Genomic DNA, 17,705 nt, shown 5'->3' on the forward strand with positions numbered 1-17,705 from the left:
GCATCGCATTACTCCCGCCGGCAGTTCACACTGCCCTATGCGGACGGCTGGGAGTGTCAATGATATGTTAATGACACCCCCAGATCCGTCCGCATATCGCAGTGCGATCTGCCGACTCGCACAGGAATCGGATCGCATGGTGTGAACCCCCATGCGATCTGATTCTGTTGCGGACCAAAAAAAGGGTCCCGTGCGAGTTTGCTGTGGGACCGATGCGAATTCAGCCATACTATCTGTATACTATCTGTATGGCTGAACTCGCATCGCTACGGAGATCGGATGTGATTTGCGGTGCGAATCACATCCGGATCTCCCCCCGCAGCAGTGTGAACCCAGCCTTAAGGACGAGAGATGATAGTGTTTTTGGGAGATAGAAGTACACAGCGGAATATATAACGTGCGCCCCAGTGTCCTCTGTGTCCCCCCCCCCCCTCTTGTCTCGGTGGGGTGGACGGGTTCTGAGTAATTCTAGATCCTCAGCTGTCACATGAATGCCAGTAAACACCTTGGGCCAATGGAGGCACATTGCTGAGCGGGCATAGTTATTTGTGAGGGTCTCCGCGCTTAGCTCATCCCTAGAAACCCTAGAATACCCCCCCGCCCCCCACCGCTGCCCCCCACCAAAGGTGCCGCCGCGGCACACACACACACATGCAGAGGACACCGGTATGGACCGTATATATGACATAACCTCACACTGGGAACGTCCCATTCAAAAGAAAACGTCTCCAATCTCCAGCAAAAAAAAAAAAAAAGGGTTGACCATTCCCGTCCTACTAAAAAATATTGTAGATTTAATTTTTTTTAAGTTTTTTTTTTTTTACTGGTAAGTCTACAGTGGGGGGGGGGGGGGGGAGGGGTAATGATTGGCTCCCCTGCAGACTGTGTAGTGAATGTAGATTGTCTAGAGGTGATTTCTTAACCCCTTCATGTCTGTCTAGGTGTGATGTTCAATCCCCACACAGGCCTGGGAGATCAGCCCATTGAGACAATGACATAAAACAACAAAGTCTCTCCGAGGCCAATCTAATCTTTATTATGTAGGTATTGCCCACTTTCAAAGAAATGAAGGGTCTATCGTTTTTATCATAGGTGTACTGACCCAAAATAATATATTTATCTATATCTGAAACAATCTTTATCAGGGATTCCTCATCATGAATTCAAATAAAGACCATATTTAGGGAACTGCAGTATTTATAAAGAAAACGATCCTTCTTATTCGAGAATAAAATCGCGTGTTAAGCAAAGAACAGTCCCAATATTCCTCCTCAAAAGACGATTATCTGAATATCACGTTCACAAATCCACACTCACACCATGATTGGAAAATTTTCACCAATTCGTGAGACATCACCACCTTCTAAAATGGACACTCGCCAGAAACGAGGAAAAAAAAAAAATTGCAGGATTTAGAGAAGATCTGTAAAGAAGAGTGGACCAAAATCTTTTTCGAGACCAAAGAGCCATCAGAGGACGTCGGGGAGAAGATTGGAGACCTGCACAAGGCTGGAATGGGCTACAAGACCATCAGAAAGAAGCTCTGTGAGGAGACAACTGTTGGCGAGATTATTCGCCAATGGAAGAAATATAAAATAACCATCGACCGCCTTTGGTCTGGAGCTCCATGGAAGATTTCCCCTCATGGGGTGAGGATGAGAAAAGTGAGGGATCCGCCCAGAACTACATGGGAGGAGCTTGTGAAGGATCTCAAGGCAGTTGGGATCACAGTCACCAAACAAACCATTGGTAACACAATACACGTCTATGGATTGAAATCCTGCAGCACCCGCAAGGTCCTCCAATTCAAGAAGACACATGTACAGGTCCCCCTCCTCAGGAAGACACATGTACAGGTCCTCCTCCTCAGGAAGACACATGTACAGGTCCTCCTCCTCAGGAAGACACATGTACAGGTCCTCCTCCTCAGGAAGACACGTGTACAGGTCCTCCTCCTCAGGAAGACACATGTACAGGTCCCCCTCCTCAGGAAGACACATGTACAGGTCCCCCTCCTCAGGAAGACACATGTACGGGTCCCCCTCCTCAGGAAGACACATGTACAGGTCCCCCTCCTCAGGAAGACACATGTACAGGTCCCCCTCCTCAGGAAGACACATGTACAGGTCCTCCTCATCCTCAGGAAGACACATGTACAGGTCCTCCTCCTCAGGAAGACACATGGACAGGTCCTCCTCCTCAGGAAGACACATGGACAGGTCCTCCTCCTCAGGAAGACACATGTACAGGTCCCCCTCCTCAGGAAGACACATGTACAGGTCCTCCTCCTCAGGAAGACACATGTACAGGTCCCCCTCCTCAGGAAGACACATGTACAGGTCCTCCTCCTCAGGAAGATACATGTACAGGTCCTCCTCCTCAGGAAGATACATGTACAGGTCCTCCTCCTCAGGAAGACACATGTACAGGTCCCCCTCCTCAGGAAGACACATGTACAGTCCTGTCTGAAGTTTGCCAATGAACATCTAAATGATTCAGAGAAGGATCGGGAGGAAATTCTGTGGTCAGATGAGACCAAAATTGAGGTCTTTGGCATTAACTCGACTCCCCGTGTTTGGAGGAAGAAAAATGGTGACTATGACCCTAAGAACATCATCCCTACAGTCACACATGGAGGTGGAAACATGATGCTTTGGGGCCGTTTTTTTCCTAAAGGTCCAGGCCGACTTTGCCGCATTGAGAAGCCAATGGACGGGGCCATGTATTGTAAAATCTTGGATGAGAACCTTCTTCCCTCAGCCAGAACACTGAAGATGGGTCATGGACGGGTCTTCCAGCATGACAATGACCCGAAACATACCTCCAAGGCAACAAACGGAGTGGCTCAAGAAGAAGCACACTGTCATGGAGTGGCCTAGCTGGTCTCCAGACCTTAATCCTATAGAAAATGTATGAAGAGAGCTGAAACTTGGAGTTGCCAAGAGACAGCAAAGAAACCTTAAGGATTTAGAGAAGATCTGTAGAGAAGAGCGGACCAAAAAATCTGTCTTCCATCACCATCATGGGGAAGACCAAAGAACGGTCAGAGGAGGTCGGGGAGAAGACTGGAGACCTGCACAAGGCTGGAATGGGCTACAAGACCATCAGCAAGAAGCTTGGTGAGGAGGAGACGACTGATGGAGCGATTATTTGCAAATTGAAGAAATATAAAATAACCGCCTTTTGGTCTGGAGCTCCATGGAAGATTTCTCCTCATGGGGTGAGGATGATCATGAGAAAAGTGAGGGATCCGCCCAGAACTACACGGGAGGAACTTGTGAAGGATCTCAAGGCAGTTGGGACCACAGTCACCAAACAAACCATTGGGGACACAATACACCGCCATGGATTGAAATCCTGCAGTGCCTACAAGGTCCTCCTCCTCAGGAAGACACATGTACAGGTCCCCCTCCTCAGGAAGACACATGTACAGGTCCCCCTCCTCAGGAAGACACATGTACAGGTCCTCCTCCTCAGGAAGACACATGTACAGGTCCTCCTCCTCAGGAAGACACATGTACAGGTCCTCCTCCTCAGGAAGACACATGTACAGGTCCCCCTCCTCAGGAAGACACATGTACAGGTCCCCCTCCTCAGGAAGACACATGTACAGGTCCCCCTCCTCAGGAAGACACATGTACAGGTCCCCCTCCTCAGGAAGACACATGTACAGGTCCCCCTCCTCAGGAAGACACATGTACAGGTCCTCCTCCTCAGGAAGACACATGTACAGGTCCTCCTCCTCAGGAAGACACATGTACAGGTCCTCCTCCTCAGGAAGACACATGTACAGGTCCCCCTCCTCAGGAAGACACATGTACAGGTCCCCCTCCTCAGGAAGACACATGTACAGGTCCCCCTCCTCAGGAAGACACATGTACAGGTCCCCCTCCTCAGGAAGACACATGTACAGGTCCCCCCTCCTCAGGAAGACACATGTACAGGTCCTCCTCCTCAGGAAGACACATGTACAGGTCCTCCTCATCCTCAGGAAGACACATGTACAGGTCCCCCTCCTCAGGAAGACACATGTACAGGTCCCCCTCCTCAGGAAGACACATGTACAGGTCCCCCTCCTCAGGAAGACACATGTACAGGTCCCCCTCCTCAGGAAGACACATGTACAGGTCCTCCTCATCCTCAGGAAGACACATGTACAGGTCCTCCTCCTCCTCAGGAAGACACATGTACAGGTCCTCCTCCTCAGGAAGACACATGGACAGGTCCTCCTCCTCAGGAAGACACATGTACAGGTCCCCCTCCTCAGGAAGACACATGTACAGGTCCCCCTCCTCAGGAAGACACATGTACAGTCCTGTCTGAAGTTTGCCAATGAACATCGAAATGATTCGGAGAAGGATCGGGAGGAAATTCTGTGGTCAGGTGAGACCAAAATTGAGGTCTTTGGCATTAACTCGACTCTCCGTGTTTGGAGGAAGAAAAATGGTGACTATGACCCTAAGAACATCATCCCTACAGTCACACATGGAGGTGGAAACATGATGCTTTGGGGCCGTTTTTTTCCTAAAGGTCCAGGCCGACTTTGCCGCATTGAGAAGCCAATGGACGGGGCCATGTATTGTAAAATCTTGGATGAGAACCTTCTTCCCTCAGCCAGAACACTGAAGATGGGTCATGGACGGGTCTTCCAGCATGACAATGACCCAAAAACATACCGCCAAGGCAACAAACGGAGTGGCTCAAGAAGAAGCATACTGTCATAGAGTGGCCTAGCTGGTCTCCAGACCTTAATCCTATAGAAAATGTATGAAGAGAGCTGAAACTTGGAGTTGCCAAGAGACAGCAAAGAAACCTTAAGGATTTAGAGAAGATCTGTAGAGAAGAGCGGACCAAAAAATCTGTCTTCCATCACCATCATGGGGAAGACCAAAGAACGGTCAGAGGAGGTCGGGGAGAAGATTGGAGACCTGCACAAGGCTGGAATGGGCTACAAGACCATCAGCAAGAAGCTTGGTGAGAAGGAGACAACTGTTGGAGCGATTATTTGCAAATTGAAGAAATATAAAATAACCGCCTTTGGTCTGGAGCTCCGTACAAGATTTCTCCTCATGGGGTGAGGATGATCATGAGAAAAGTGAGGGATCCGCCCAGAACTACATGGGAGGAGCTTGTGAAGGATCTCAAGGCAGTTGGGACCACAGTCACCAAACAAACCATCGGTAACACAATACACCGCCATGGATTGAAATCCTGCAGTGCCTACAAGGTCCTCCTCCTCAGGAAGACACATGTACAGGTCCCCCTCCTCAGGAAGACACATGTACAGGTCCTCCTCCTCAGGAAGACACATGTACAGGTCCCCCTCCTCAGGAAGATGCATGTACAGGTCCTCCTCCTCAGGAAGACACATGTACAGGTCCTCCTCCTCAGGAAGACACATGTACAGGTCCTCCTCCTCAGGAAGATACATGTACAGGTCCTCCTCCTCAGGAAGACACATGTACAGGTCCCCCTCCTCAGGAAGACACATGTACAGGTCCTCCTCCTCAGGAAGACACATGTACAGGTCCTCCTCCTCAGGAAGATACATGTACAGGTCCTCCTCCTCAGGAAGACACATGTACAGGTCCTCCTCCTCAGGAAGACACATGTACAGGTCCTCCTCCTCAGGAAGATACATGTACAGGTCCTCCTCCTCAGGAAGACACATGTACAGGTCCTCCTCCTCAGGAAGACACATGTACAGGTCCCCCTCCTCAGGAAGACACATGTACAGGTCCCCCTCCTCAGGAAGACACATGTACAGGTCCTCCTCCTCAGGAAGACACATGTACAGGTCCCCCTCCTCAGGAAGACACATGTAAAGGTCCATCTGAAGTTTGCCAATGAACATCTAAATGATTCAGAGAAGGATCGGGAGGAAGTTCTGTGGTCAGAAGAGACCAAAATTGAGCTCTTTGGCATTAACTCGACTCGCCGTGTTTGGAAGAAGAAAAATGGTGACGATGACCCTAAGAACACCGTCCCTACAGTCACACACGGAGGTGGAAACATGAGGCTTTGGGGCCGTTTCTCTGCTAAAGGTCCAGGCCGACTTTGCCGCATTGAGGGCCCAATGGACGGGGCCATGTATTGTAAGATCTTGGAGGAGAACCTTCTTCCCTCAGCCAGAACACTGAAGATGGGTCATGGACGGGTCTTCCAGCATGACAATGATCCAAAACAAGAAGCACATTGTCATGGAGGGGCCTAGCCCATCTCCAGACCTTAATCCTATAGAAAATTTATGGAGGAGCTGAAACTTCGAGTTGCCAAGAAACCTTCAGGATTTAGAGAAGATCTGTAGAGAAAAGAGGAGAAAATCTCTCCTGAGATGTGTGCAAACCTCATCACCACCTACAAGAAACGTCTGACCTCTGTGATCGCCAACAAGGGTCACTCCATCAAGTCATGGTTTGCTTGGGGATCAAATACTTATTTTACTTACTGAACTCCATTTATAACATTTGTATCTTGTTTTTTTTCCGGATTTTTGGTTTATCTTCTGTCTCTATCATATAAAATACACCTCTGATAAAAGTGATAGACCCTTCATTTCTATGGGCAAAACTCAAACAATCTGCAGGGGGTCAAATCCTTATCCCCCCCCCCCCCCCCACTGTATAATAAGACTCACCTGTAGGTAGGTACATTGACTATTCCCTAAACTTACGATGTTTAGGAGATATTCACACTGGATGCAGCCTTTGATGTCACCGGCATACCGTGCTGGAGCCGGCGGCTCAGGGGTGACGTCATCGGGGGCTCCAGGGCCACATGCACGTCCAGAGCCCCCCAACCCGGAAGGAAGACCAGGGGAAGCCCTGCTAGTGGTGACCGGGACAGTCCAAGGTATTTCAGAATGTGCTAGTATGCGATGCGATGCAATGCGATTTTCTGTTCGGGTTAGAAGCAGGGAAGGTGTTTTGCTGGTTTGTTTACCGGTAAATCTTTTGTTCTTCTTCTCGTTGCCGCGCAGCACCTCCGGGAGACGGATGACCAAAGTGGTGAGAGATTTCCTGCACGCCCAGCGGGTGCAGCCGCCCATCGAGCTCTTCAGCGATTGGCTGTTTGTGGGTCACGTGGACGAGTTCCTGACTTTTGTGCCGGCGCCGAATCAGAAGGTAAGTCCACCGAAGCCGGTTGTGTCCTGCGGGAGTTGGAGGGGCGTCCTTTATAATGTGTGACAGAACTGAATATAGGAGTATCAGAGCATTGCACATCAGTGATGCAGAACACTGCAGAGCATTGCATATCATTGATGCAGAACACTGCAGAGCATTGCATATCATTGATGCAGAACACTGCAGAGCATTGCATATCATTGATACAAAACACTGCAGAGCATTGCATATCATTGATGTAAAAACCTGCAGAGCATTGCATATCATTGATGTAAAAACCTGCAGAGCATTGCATATCATTGATAGAAAAACCTACAGAGCATTGCATATCATTGATACAAAACACTGCAGAGCATTGCATATCATTGATACAAAACGCTGCAGAGCATTGCATATCATTGATACAAAACACTGCAGAGCATTGCATATCATTGATACAAAACGCTGCAGAGCATTGCATATCATTGATACAAAACGCTGCAGAGCATTGCATATCATTGATACAAAACGCTGCAGAGCATTGCATATCATTGATACAAAACGCTGCAGAGCATTGCATATCATTGATACAAAACGCTGCAGAGCATTGCATATCATTGATGTAAAAACACTGCAGAGCATTGCATATCATTGATGCAAAACACTGCAGAGCATTGCATATCATTGGTACAAAACACTGCAGAGCATTGCATATCATAAGGTACAGAATACTGCAGAGCATTACATATCATTCAAAACAGAATACAGCAAAATCATTGCTCATAGAGCACACTGCAGAGCATTGCACATAATTTATACAGAATACAGCAGAGCATTGCACACCATTCATACAGAGTGCTGCAGAGCATTGAACATAATTCAATACAGAATAATCCATTGCGCATCATAGAGCACACTGCAGAGCGTTGCACCTAATTTGTACAGTATACAGCATAGTATTGCACATCATACATACAGAACACTGCAGAGCATTGCATCATTCAATACAGAATACAGCAGAGCATTGCACATCATTCAGTACAGAATAATCATTGCACATCATAGAGCACACTGCAGAGCGTTGCCACATAATTTGTACAGAATACAGCAGAGTATTGCACATCATGCATACAGAACACTGCAGAGCATTGCATCATTCAATAAAGAATACAGCAGAGCATTGTACATCATACAGAGCTCTGCAGAGCATTGCACTTCAATACAAAACACTGCAGTGCATTAAACATCATTCAATACAGAATAATCATTGCGCACCATAGAGCACACTGCAGAGCGTTGTACCTAATTTATACAGAAAACTGCAGAGCACTGAACATCATTCATACAGAATACTGCAGAGCATTGCACTTCATACATACAGAGCGCTGCAGAGCATTGCACGTCATTCATACAGAGCGCTGCAGAGCATTGCACGTCATTCAATACAGAATAATCATTGTGCATCATAGAGCACACTGCAGAGTGTTGCACATAATTTATACAGAGAACTGCAGAGCATTGCACTTCATACATACAGAGCACTGCATACACTTCATACATACAGAGCACTGCAGAGCATTGCACGTCATTGAGAGTGCTGCAGAGCATTGCACGTCATTGAGAGTGCTGCAGAGCATTGCACGTCATTGAGAGTAGTGATGGCCGAACGGTTCGCCCGGCGGTCGTTTCGCGGCGAATTTCCGACTTTCGCCGTCCGCGGGTTCGAACGCCTTTTTCCGTCGTTCGCCCCGGCGGACTTACGTGTTTAATGTATACAAGAACTTTAACCTTTCGTGACACGTTTATCATGTGTTACAGGACAACCAATTGAGACATGACAGCTCATGGACACTTGGACATTCCCCCTAACCTATAAATACACCCGATCCGGTGGCCATTTTACATTCTTTCTTCTGTCACTGTAGGGAAAGGATCCTGTGTGGAGTAGGGACAGAGAAAACGCTAGCTATTTGGTACACAAAAGTTCTTTTCAGGACTGGTATAGGTGTTAGGTCAGCAGCCTGAGTTTCTTTTGTCAGTTTAGATAAAGGGACAGAGCGCTGTATGCTGCTATTTTAGGGACAGCTCAGCCAGATTAGTCTTTCTTCATCATCATCATCATCATCATCATTAGCTGTTACTATCAGGTCCACAAAAGAGCTGTTCCAGCTAATCGTTCCAGCCTACTCTTTTTTGCCAATTTGTATAGGGACAGGCAGGAAGCAGTGTGTCAGGCAGTGAGGATAATTTTAAAGACTTGCTGTTACTATTAGTTCCACAAAGGTTCTTTTCAGGACTGGTATCAGTGGTACGGTAATAGGCTTGTACACGTATAATATTCTTTCTTCCAAATATAGAAAGAATATTATACTTGACTGCTGCCCTTCTGCTGCAGTCTGCTAATCATTCACAACTCACTTGTTCCACAAAAGTTCTTATAAGGACTGGTAACTTGGTCTGTCTAGGGTGCTACGGTACATAGGCTTGGGTGCGGTACAGTCTGCTGTTCTGTAAGGACCGCTATCGGTCCACAATAGATAGGGTTGCCGTGCACTACTGCTGACCGCTGCCCTATACTGCAGCAGTCCTTCAGCGGTATAGGGACTGACGCACAGTCTGCTAAACACTAATACACAACCTGCTTGGTCCACAAAAGTTCTTATAAGGACTGGTAACTTGGTATAGGGTGCTACGGTACATAGGCCTGAGTGCGTTACAGTCTGCTGTTCTGTAAGGACCGCTATCGGTCCACAATACATAGGGTTGACGTGCACTACTGCTGACCGCTGCCCTATACTGCAGCAGTCCTTCAGCGGTATAGGGACTGACGCACAGTCTGCTAAACACTAACACACAACCTGCTTGGTCCACAAAAGTTCTTATAAGGACTGGTAACTTGGTATAGGGTGCTACGGTACATAGGCCTGAGTGCAGTACAGTCTGCTGTTCTGTAAGGACTGCTATCGGTCCACAATACATAGGGTTGCCGTGCACTACTGCTGACCGCTGCCCTATACTGCAGCAGTCCTTCAGCGGTATAGGGACTGACGCACAGTCTGCTAAACACTAATACACAACCTGCTTGGTCCACAAAAGTTCTTATAAGGACTGGTAACTTGGTATAGGGTGCTACGGTACATAGGCCTGAGTGCGTTACAGTCTGCTGTTCTGTAAGGACCGCTATCGGTCCACAATACATAGGGTTGCCGTGCACTACTGCTGACCGCTGCCCTATACTGCAGCAGTCCTTCATTGGTATAGGGACTGACGTACAGTCTGCTAATCACTAACACACAACCTGCTTGGTCCACAAAAGTTCTTATAAGGACTGGTAACTTGGTATAGGGTGCTACGGTACATAGGCCTGAGTGCGTTACAGTCTGCTGTTCTGTAAGGACCGCTATCGGTCCACAATACATAGGGTTGCCGTGCACTACTGCTGACCGCTGCCCTATACTGCAGCAGTCCTTCATTGGTATAGGGACTGACGTACAGTCTGCTAATCACTAACACACAACCTGCTTGGTCCACAAAAGTTCTTATAAGGACTGGTAACTTGGTATAGGGTGCTACGGTACATAGGCCTGAGTGCGTTACAGTCTGCTGTTCTGTAAGGACCGCTATCGGTCCACAATACATAGGGTTGCCGTGCACTACTGCTGACCGCTGCCCTATACTGCAGCAGTCCTTCATTGGTATAGGGACTGACGTACAGTCTGCTAATCACTAACACACAACCTGCTTGGTCCACAAAAGTTTTTATAAGGACTGGTAACTTGGTATAGGGTGCTACGGTACATAGGCCTGAGTGCAGTACAGTCTGCTGTTCTGTAAGGACCGCTATCGGTCCACAATACATAGGGTTGACGTGCACTACTGCTGACCGCTGCCCTATACTGCAGCAGTCCTTCATTGGTATAGGGACTGACGTACAGTCTGCTAATCACTAACACACAACCTGCTTGGTCCACAAAAGTTTTTATAAGGACTGGTAACTTGGTATAGGGTGCTACGGTACATAGGCCTGAGTGCAGTACAGTCTGCTGTTCTGTAAGGACCGCTATCGGTCCACAATACATAGGGTTGACGTGCACTACTGCTGACCGCTGCCCTATACTGCAGCAGTCCTTCATTGGTATAGGGACTGACGTACAGTCTGCTAATCACTAACACACAACCTGCTTGGTCCACAAAAGTTCTTATAAGGACTGGTAACTTGGTATAGGGTGCTACGGTACATAGGCCTGAGTGCGTTACAGTCTGCTGTTCTGTAAGGACCGCTATCGGTCCACAATACATAGGGTTGCCGTGCACTACTGCTGACCGCTGCCCTATACTGCAGCAGTCCTTCATTGGTATAGGGACTGACGTACAGTCTGCTAATCACTAACACACAACCTGCTTGGTCCACAAAAGTTTTTATAAGGACTGGTAACTTGGTATAGGGTGCTACGGTACATAGGCCTGAGTGCAGTACAGTCTGCTGTTCTGTAAGGACCGCTATCGGTCCACAATACATAGGGTTGACGTGCACTACTGCTGACCGCTGCCCTATACTGCAGCAGTCCTTCATTGGTATAGGGACTGACGTACAGTCTGCTAATCACTAACACACAACCTGCTTGGTCCACAAAAGTTTTTATAAGGACTGGTAACTTGGTATAGGGTGCTACGGTACATAGGCCTGAGTGCAGTACAGTCTGCTGTTCTGTAAGGACCGCTATCGGTCCACAATACATAGGGTTGACGTGCACTACTGCTGACCGCTGCCCTATACTGCAGCAGTCCTTCATTGGTATAGGGACTGACGTACAGTCTGCTAATCACTAACACACAACCTGCTTGGTCCACAAAAGTTCTTATAAGGACTGGTAACTTGGTATAGGGTGCTACGGTACATAGGCCTGAGTGCAGTACAGTCTGCTGTTCTGTAAGGACCGCTATCGGTCCACAATACATAGGGTTGACGTGCACTACTGCTGACCGCTGCCCTATACTGCAGCAGTCCTTCAGCGGTATAGGGACTAAGAGTTTTGTCACAGGGTGATTTAAAAAATGACAGGCAGAGGAAGAGGCAGGCCCTTCCGCAGGGGTGGTAGGGGTAGGGCAGGAGCAACAGCCTTGAGCCAAAGTGGGAAGTTGCAGAAGGTGCGTTCAATTACTTTAAAGGACGCACCAGACTTGGTTGAGTGGCTCACTCAGCCTTATTCTTCTGCACCCTCCTCATCCTCTCGATCTGCACCCTCTTCTTCACTCTCTGCTATGTGCACCCCCAAAGACACTACCACCAACAACACCACCACCACCACATACCTTCCGCTTGAGTGCAAATGGGGGCCTTCATGCTCCAGTGTTTTAATAGGGACCCCCGTATAAAAAGCATGAGGGTCAAGGACCAGTACTGGGTGGCAACGTACTTAGATCCCCGGTACAAACACAAAATGGCGGAAATGTTACCGCCGTCGCAGAGGGCTGTCAGAATGCAGCACTTCCAGGCCTTGCTTCGAGAAATGCTGCATTCTGCTTTTGCGTGCGCTGGCAGAGGAGCAATTCCCACTCCCAGAGAAGGATTTGCGGGTACCAATCCAACAGCGCCTGCAAGAAGAGGCCGGTTTGAAGATGTGTTGGTGACTTCGGATATGAGGTCATTCTTTCAGCCGACCCATCGACAGGTGTCATCCGGATCCAGCATCAGGGAACGCCTAGACCGTCAGGTGTCCGACTACATTGGGTTAACGGCCGATGTGGACGCTCTGAGGAGTGATGAACCCCTAGACTACTGGGTGGGCAGGCTTGACCTCTGGCCAGAGCTTGCCCAATTTGCAATCGAACTGTTGGCTTGCCCCTCATCCAGTGTCCTGTCCGAAAGGACGTTCAGCGCAGCAGGGGGGATTGTGACCGATAAGCGTACTCGCCTAGCTCACGACAGTGTTAACTACCTCACATTTCTAAAAATGAATGAGGCATGGATCTCGGAGGAATTCAACACATGTGATCAGTAGACCATGTATATGTCTATAAACAATTTTTGGAATCAAGCACACAGACCTTCTTAATTCATTTGGCTCACTTCCCTGACCCAAAAAAGCACACCGTACTATATGCCCCTACCCTCCTCTTTGAAGAGGTTGAGCGGTGTCATATTTCTACTGGGGCTGCTTATTATGAGGGGTTCCCACCATCCCTGTGCTGTGCTGACTTCCTCCTGGGTGTTCTTATTATGAGGGGCTCCCACCATCCCTGTGCTGTGCTGACTTCCTCCTGGGGGTTCTTATTATGAGGGGATCACACCATCCCTGTGCTGTGCTGACTTCCTCCTGGGGCTGCTTACGGTGCTGCTGTCAGCGCTGTATGTCACGGAGCTGCTGTCAGCGCTGTATGTCACGGAGCTGCTGTCAGCGCTGTATGTCACGGAGCTGCTGTCAGCGCTGTATGTCACGGAGCTGCTGTCAGCGCTGTATGTCACGGTGCTGCTGTCAGCGCTGTATGTCACGGAGCTGCTGTCAGCGCTGTATGTCACGGAGCTGCTGTCAGTGCTGTATGTCACGGAGCTGCTGTCAGCGCTGTATGTCACGGAGCTGCTGTCAGCGCTGTATGTCACGGAGCTGCTGTCAGCGCTGTATGTCACGGTGCTGCTGTCAGCGCTGTATGTCACGGAGCTGCTGTCAGCGCTGTATGTCACGGAGCTGCTGTCAGTGCTGTATGTCACGGAGCTGCTGTCAGCGCTGTATGTCACGGAGCTGCTGTCAGCGCTGTATGTCACGGAGCTGCTGTCAGCGCTGTATGTCACGGTGCTGCTGTCAGCGCTGTATGTCACGGAGCTGCTGTCAGCGCTGTATGTCACGGAGCTGCTGTCAGCGCTGTATGTCACGGAGCTGCTGTCAGCGCTGTATGTCACGGAGCTGCTGTCAGCGCTGTATGTCACGGAGCTGCTGTCAGCGCTGTATGTCACGGTGCTGATGTCAGTGCTCTGTATTACGGTGCTGCTGTCAGTGCTCTGTATCTCCTGCACCCTCTTGTTTGCCTACCCTGGTCCCTGACCTTCCCTCTCCTCCATTGCCTTCATTAGCTCCATAGTCCTGAATTGTCAGAACAATTTCCCAAATAAAAAAAAAATGCTTGTAGTTATCGATCCCAAATTCACCTCATACATGTATTATGCTATTGTCCAGGTGGTGGGACTGCGTGCTACCCCCTAATAATTACCCCGTGGCCGCAAATTCGACCTAAAGGTTTGCGAAATTCGCCTCCCATTGAAGTCAATGGAGCCCGCGGCGAACGGTCGTTTTCGCGAACGTTTGTGCCCGTTCGCGTTTCGCGTTCGCGAAACGTCCCGTCGGAAGTTCGTCCATCACTAATTGAGAGTGCTGCAGAGCATTGCTCGTCATTGAGAGTGCTGCAGAGCATTGCTCGTCATTGAGAGTGCTGCAGAGCATTGCACATCATATTACACACGGGTCTTGTAACACGGAATGAGATTGTCGGGCTGAAGGTGACGGTTGGAATTTGGCTGTTATTGGACGGGGGTTATTCTCCAGGCTGTGTAATGCTGCCACCAGGTGGCTGGTTTGAGTATCGCCTGAATTGCTCCTTGGTTCATAGACGCCGTCACACGCATGCAGTGAGACCTTTCTGTATTGTCGCACAGCAACCAATCAGATTCAAGCCTTTTGGGTTTACAATTGTCCTTTCCCAGGGCAGGTTTGAACCTGTTTGGGGCGGATTGTATTGTCTCGGTCGGTGGGGTTTCTCTGATGGGGGTCTCCTCTCTTCTCTCTCTCTCTCTCTCTCTCTCCAGGGTTTCCGCCTCCTCCTGGCCAGTCCGGCCACTTGTCTCCGAATCCTGGCGGACAAGAAGCAGGAAGGACACGGAGACGTGGCCATTCTCCAGGGTACGTGGCTTCACTTACATAGCGAAAGTTCTCTTAACAATCGTCTCTATTGGACTGGTCATACGTGGCCGTTCCCGTGAACCGGGCAAAATGTGATCTGTGGGTGGCGCTGCCAACACCACCGGGCTTGGTGAGCTTTCATTTAAAAGTCTAAGGAGCCGGGTGGAAAAAAAAATTCCGAACAGTGACTGCAGCCAATCAGATGGGTGGGATCCATGATTGGGGGGGTCCCAAAAGTATTGGGACACCTGCCTTTACACACACACATGAACTTTAATGGCCTCCCAGTATTAGTTCGTAGGGTTCAATATTGAGTTGGCTCCGTCCTTTGCAGCTATAACAGCTTCACCTCTTCTAGGAAGGCCGTCCACAAGGTTTAGGAGGGTGTCTATGGGAATGTTTGGCCATTCTTCCAGAAGAGCATTTGTGAGGTCAGGCACTGATGTTGGACAAGAAGTCCTGGCTCTCACAGACAACGATCTATTTCATCCCAAAGGTGTTGTATCAGGTTGAGGTCAGGACTCTGTACAGGCCAGTCAAGTTCCTACACCCCATACTCGCTCATCCATGTCTTTATGGACCTTGCTTTGTTGGAACAGAAAGGGGCTGTCCCCAAACTTTTCCCACAAAGTTGGGAGCATTAAATTGTCCAAAATGTCTTGGTATGCCGACGCCTTAAAAGGTCCCTTCACTGGAACTAAGGGGCCAAAGCCAACCCCTGAAAAACTACCCCCCACACCATAATCCCCCCCCCCCCCCCCCTCCAACAAATGATTTGGACCAGTGCACAAAGCAAGGTCCATAAAAACAAGGATGAGCGAGTTTGGGGTGGAGGAACTTAATTGGCCTGCACAGAGTCCTGACCTCAACCCGATAGAACACCTTTTGGATGAATTAGAGCGTTGACTGTGTGCCAGGCCTTCTCGTCCAACATCAGTGCCTGACCTCACAAATGCGCTTCTGGAAAAATGGTCAAACATTCCCATAGACACACTCCTAAACCTTGTGGACGGCCTTCCCAGAAGAGTTGAAGCTGATATAGCTGCAAAGGGTGGACCAACTCAGTATTGGACCCTACGGACTAAGACTGGGACTTCCTTAAAGTTCATGTGTGTGTAGAGGTAGGCGTCCCAATACTTAAACCTGTCCATTGGAGTCCCCCGGGCAACGGTAAAGCCCAACAGGGGTTCTGACAGTGGTGGCTGGTGACCTTCTTTTTATTTTGGGGGGGGGTTGGGCGGCAAACAAACCACCCCCCCTCCGTTCCGTCAATCAAACCCCCCCACCCCTCCTATCGCTCGGTCAATGAACAAATACCCCCCCCCCCCCAAATCGCTCGCACTTGACCCATCTGGGTCGCAGACGGCTTCCCCCTACCCCCGCGTCTCCTCCTTGGCGGCTCTGCTCCCGGGCCAATCCGGTCGCTTCTTCTCTCAGCCAATCGGGTCTTCAGACCAGCTTCCTTGTTGGCCGGGAGGAGAAGCAGGAAGACAAAAGCAAATATTTACTAATGTTACACAACTGGGTGGGCCCCGAGCCCTGATCCCACCCTTTTTTTGAAGCCAATTAAGAAAAAAAAAAAAAAAAAAAAAAAGATCCATTGACATCAATGCGTCGGGCGCCCTGCATGTAGATTAAGGGCAGGGCACACGGATTGGGGGGGGGGGGGGGGGGCGGTGCGCCCCTAATGGAGCGGCCGCCACCGGCTCCCCCGCTTATCTTAAACACAAAACAATTGGCTGAACAAACACTAAATGCCGCGGCATTGGCAGTAAAAAAAAAAAAATGGAGCTGAGGCTTCTAGCATTCCCCATGGCGAGTTGGCGTGGAGGCGGGGTCTCTGCCGATTGGCTGGAGGTCATTTTGGGGTATTTTTTTGCATCACATAAATCCATCAATGTAGATTGAGACAATTAACCGGACTTGCCCGGTTGTGTCATTGCAGGATTTGAAACCAAGAGGTGGACGGTCACCAAAGTCCTCTCCACGGATATTATCGTGAAGGAGAACGGCTACGCTCAGGTGAGGAATACGGATGGGAATTCCTGTACACGGTCCGGGTACCGAGGATACCAGAACATGCAATGTCAGGGAAAACCCCCCCCAGTCCTTACTGGGAACCGCTTCAGGGGGTACGAAGAGGCTCTTCTTAAGCTCGAAATCCAATTAATGAAAGGGAACGCCGCGCTTGGAGGACGTTTTTGACTTTTTGCATAACGTCTTCCAAGAGTCCGGCCACTGCTTGCATCAGGACTGGGGGGCTCTTGAGTACTAAGGCGGAGGATGTTGTGACCTAACTGTTTTTTTTTTTTGAAACTGTTAAATTGATGGGTTCAGTTCTGCTTTAAGAGTCATTGGTGGGGTGGCTGAAAAGTTGGATGGGTTGGAGGAGGAGGGGAAGGTAAGTAGATATGGACACCTAGTGCTTAGGAAGAGCAAAAGTTCTGGTTCACGTTTTTAATATTTTATGGCTTGTCGGGTTCTTATTTATTGTTTGTCCCTCGGCAGCACTGCATCGACTGGAATCGCGATATCCTGAAGCGGGAGCTCGGCCTGACGGAAGACGACATCATCGATATTCCAGCTTTGTTCAAACTGCAGGATGGACAGGCTAACGCGTTTTTTCCCAATATGGTTAGTCTCATGTGACCGCACCGGCATCAACTTTTACTTGTACCTGTATCTTCTCCTTAGATGTCCCTCTGGTTGA

General features: G+C 49.2%; 1 protein-coding gene across 1 annotated transcript in view; it reads left to right on the forward strand.

The window, feature by feature from the left end:
• The window catches only part of PADI2 (peptidyl arginine deiminase 2), a 77,617-nt gene that overhangs the window by 54,512 nt on the left and 5,400 nt on the right, over window positions 1-17,705 (forward strand). Inside the window, exons 12-15 of the mRNA XM_077456349.1 lie at window positions 6,980-7,124; window positions 14,902-14,995; window positions 16,941-17,017; window positions 17,504-17,629. Of these exons, the coding sequence (XP_077312475.1) occupies window positions 6,980-7,124; window positions 14,902-14,995; window positions 16,941-17,017; window positions 17,504-17,629 (442 nt within the window). The remainder of the gene's footprint in view (window positions 1-6,979; window positions 7,125-14,901; window positions 14,996-16,940; window positions 17,018-17,503; window positions 17,630-17,705) is intronic.

Source organism: Lithobates pipiens, unplaced genomic scaffold, assembly GCF_037356315.1.
Source record: "Lithobates pipiens isolate NorthernLeopardFrog02 unplaced genomic scaffold, aLitPip1_a1.2 Scaffold_27, whole genome shotgun sequence".
Taxonomy (NCBI): domain Eukaryota; kingdom Metazoa; phylum Chordata; class Amphibia; order Anura; family Ranidae; genus Lithobates; species Lithobates pipiens.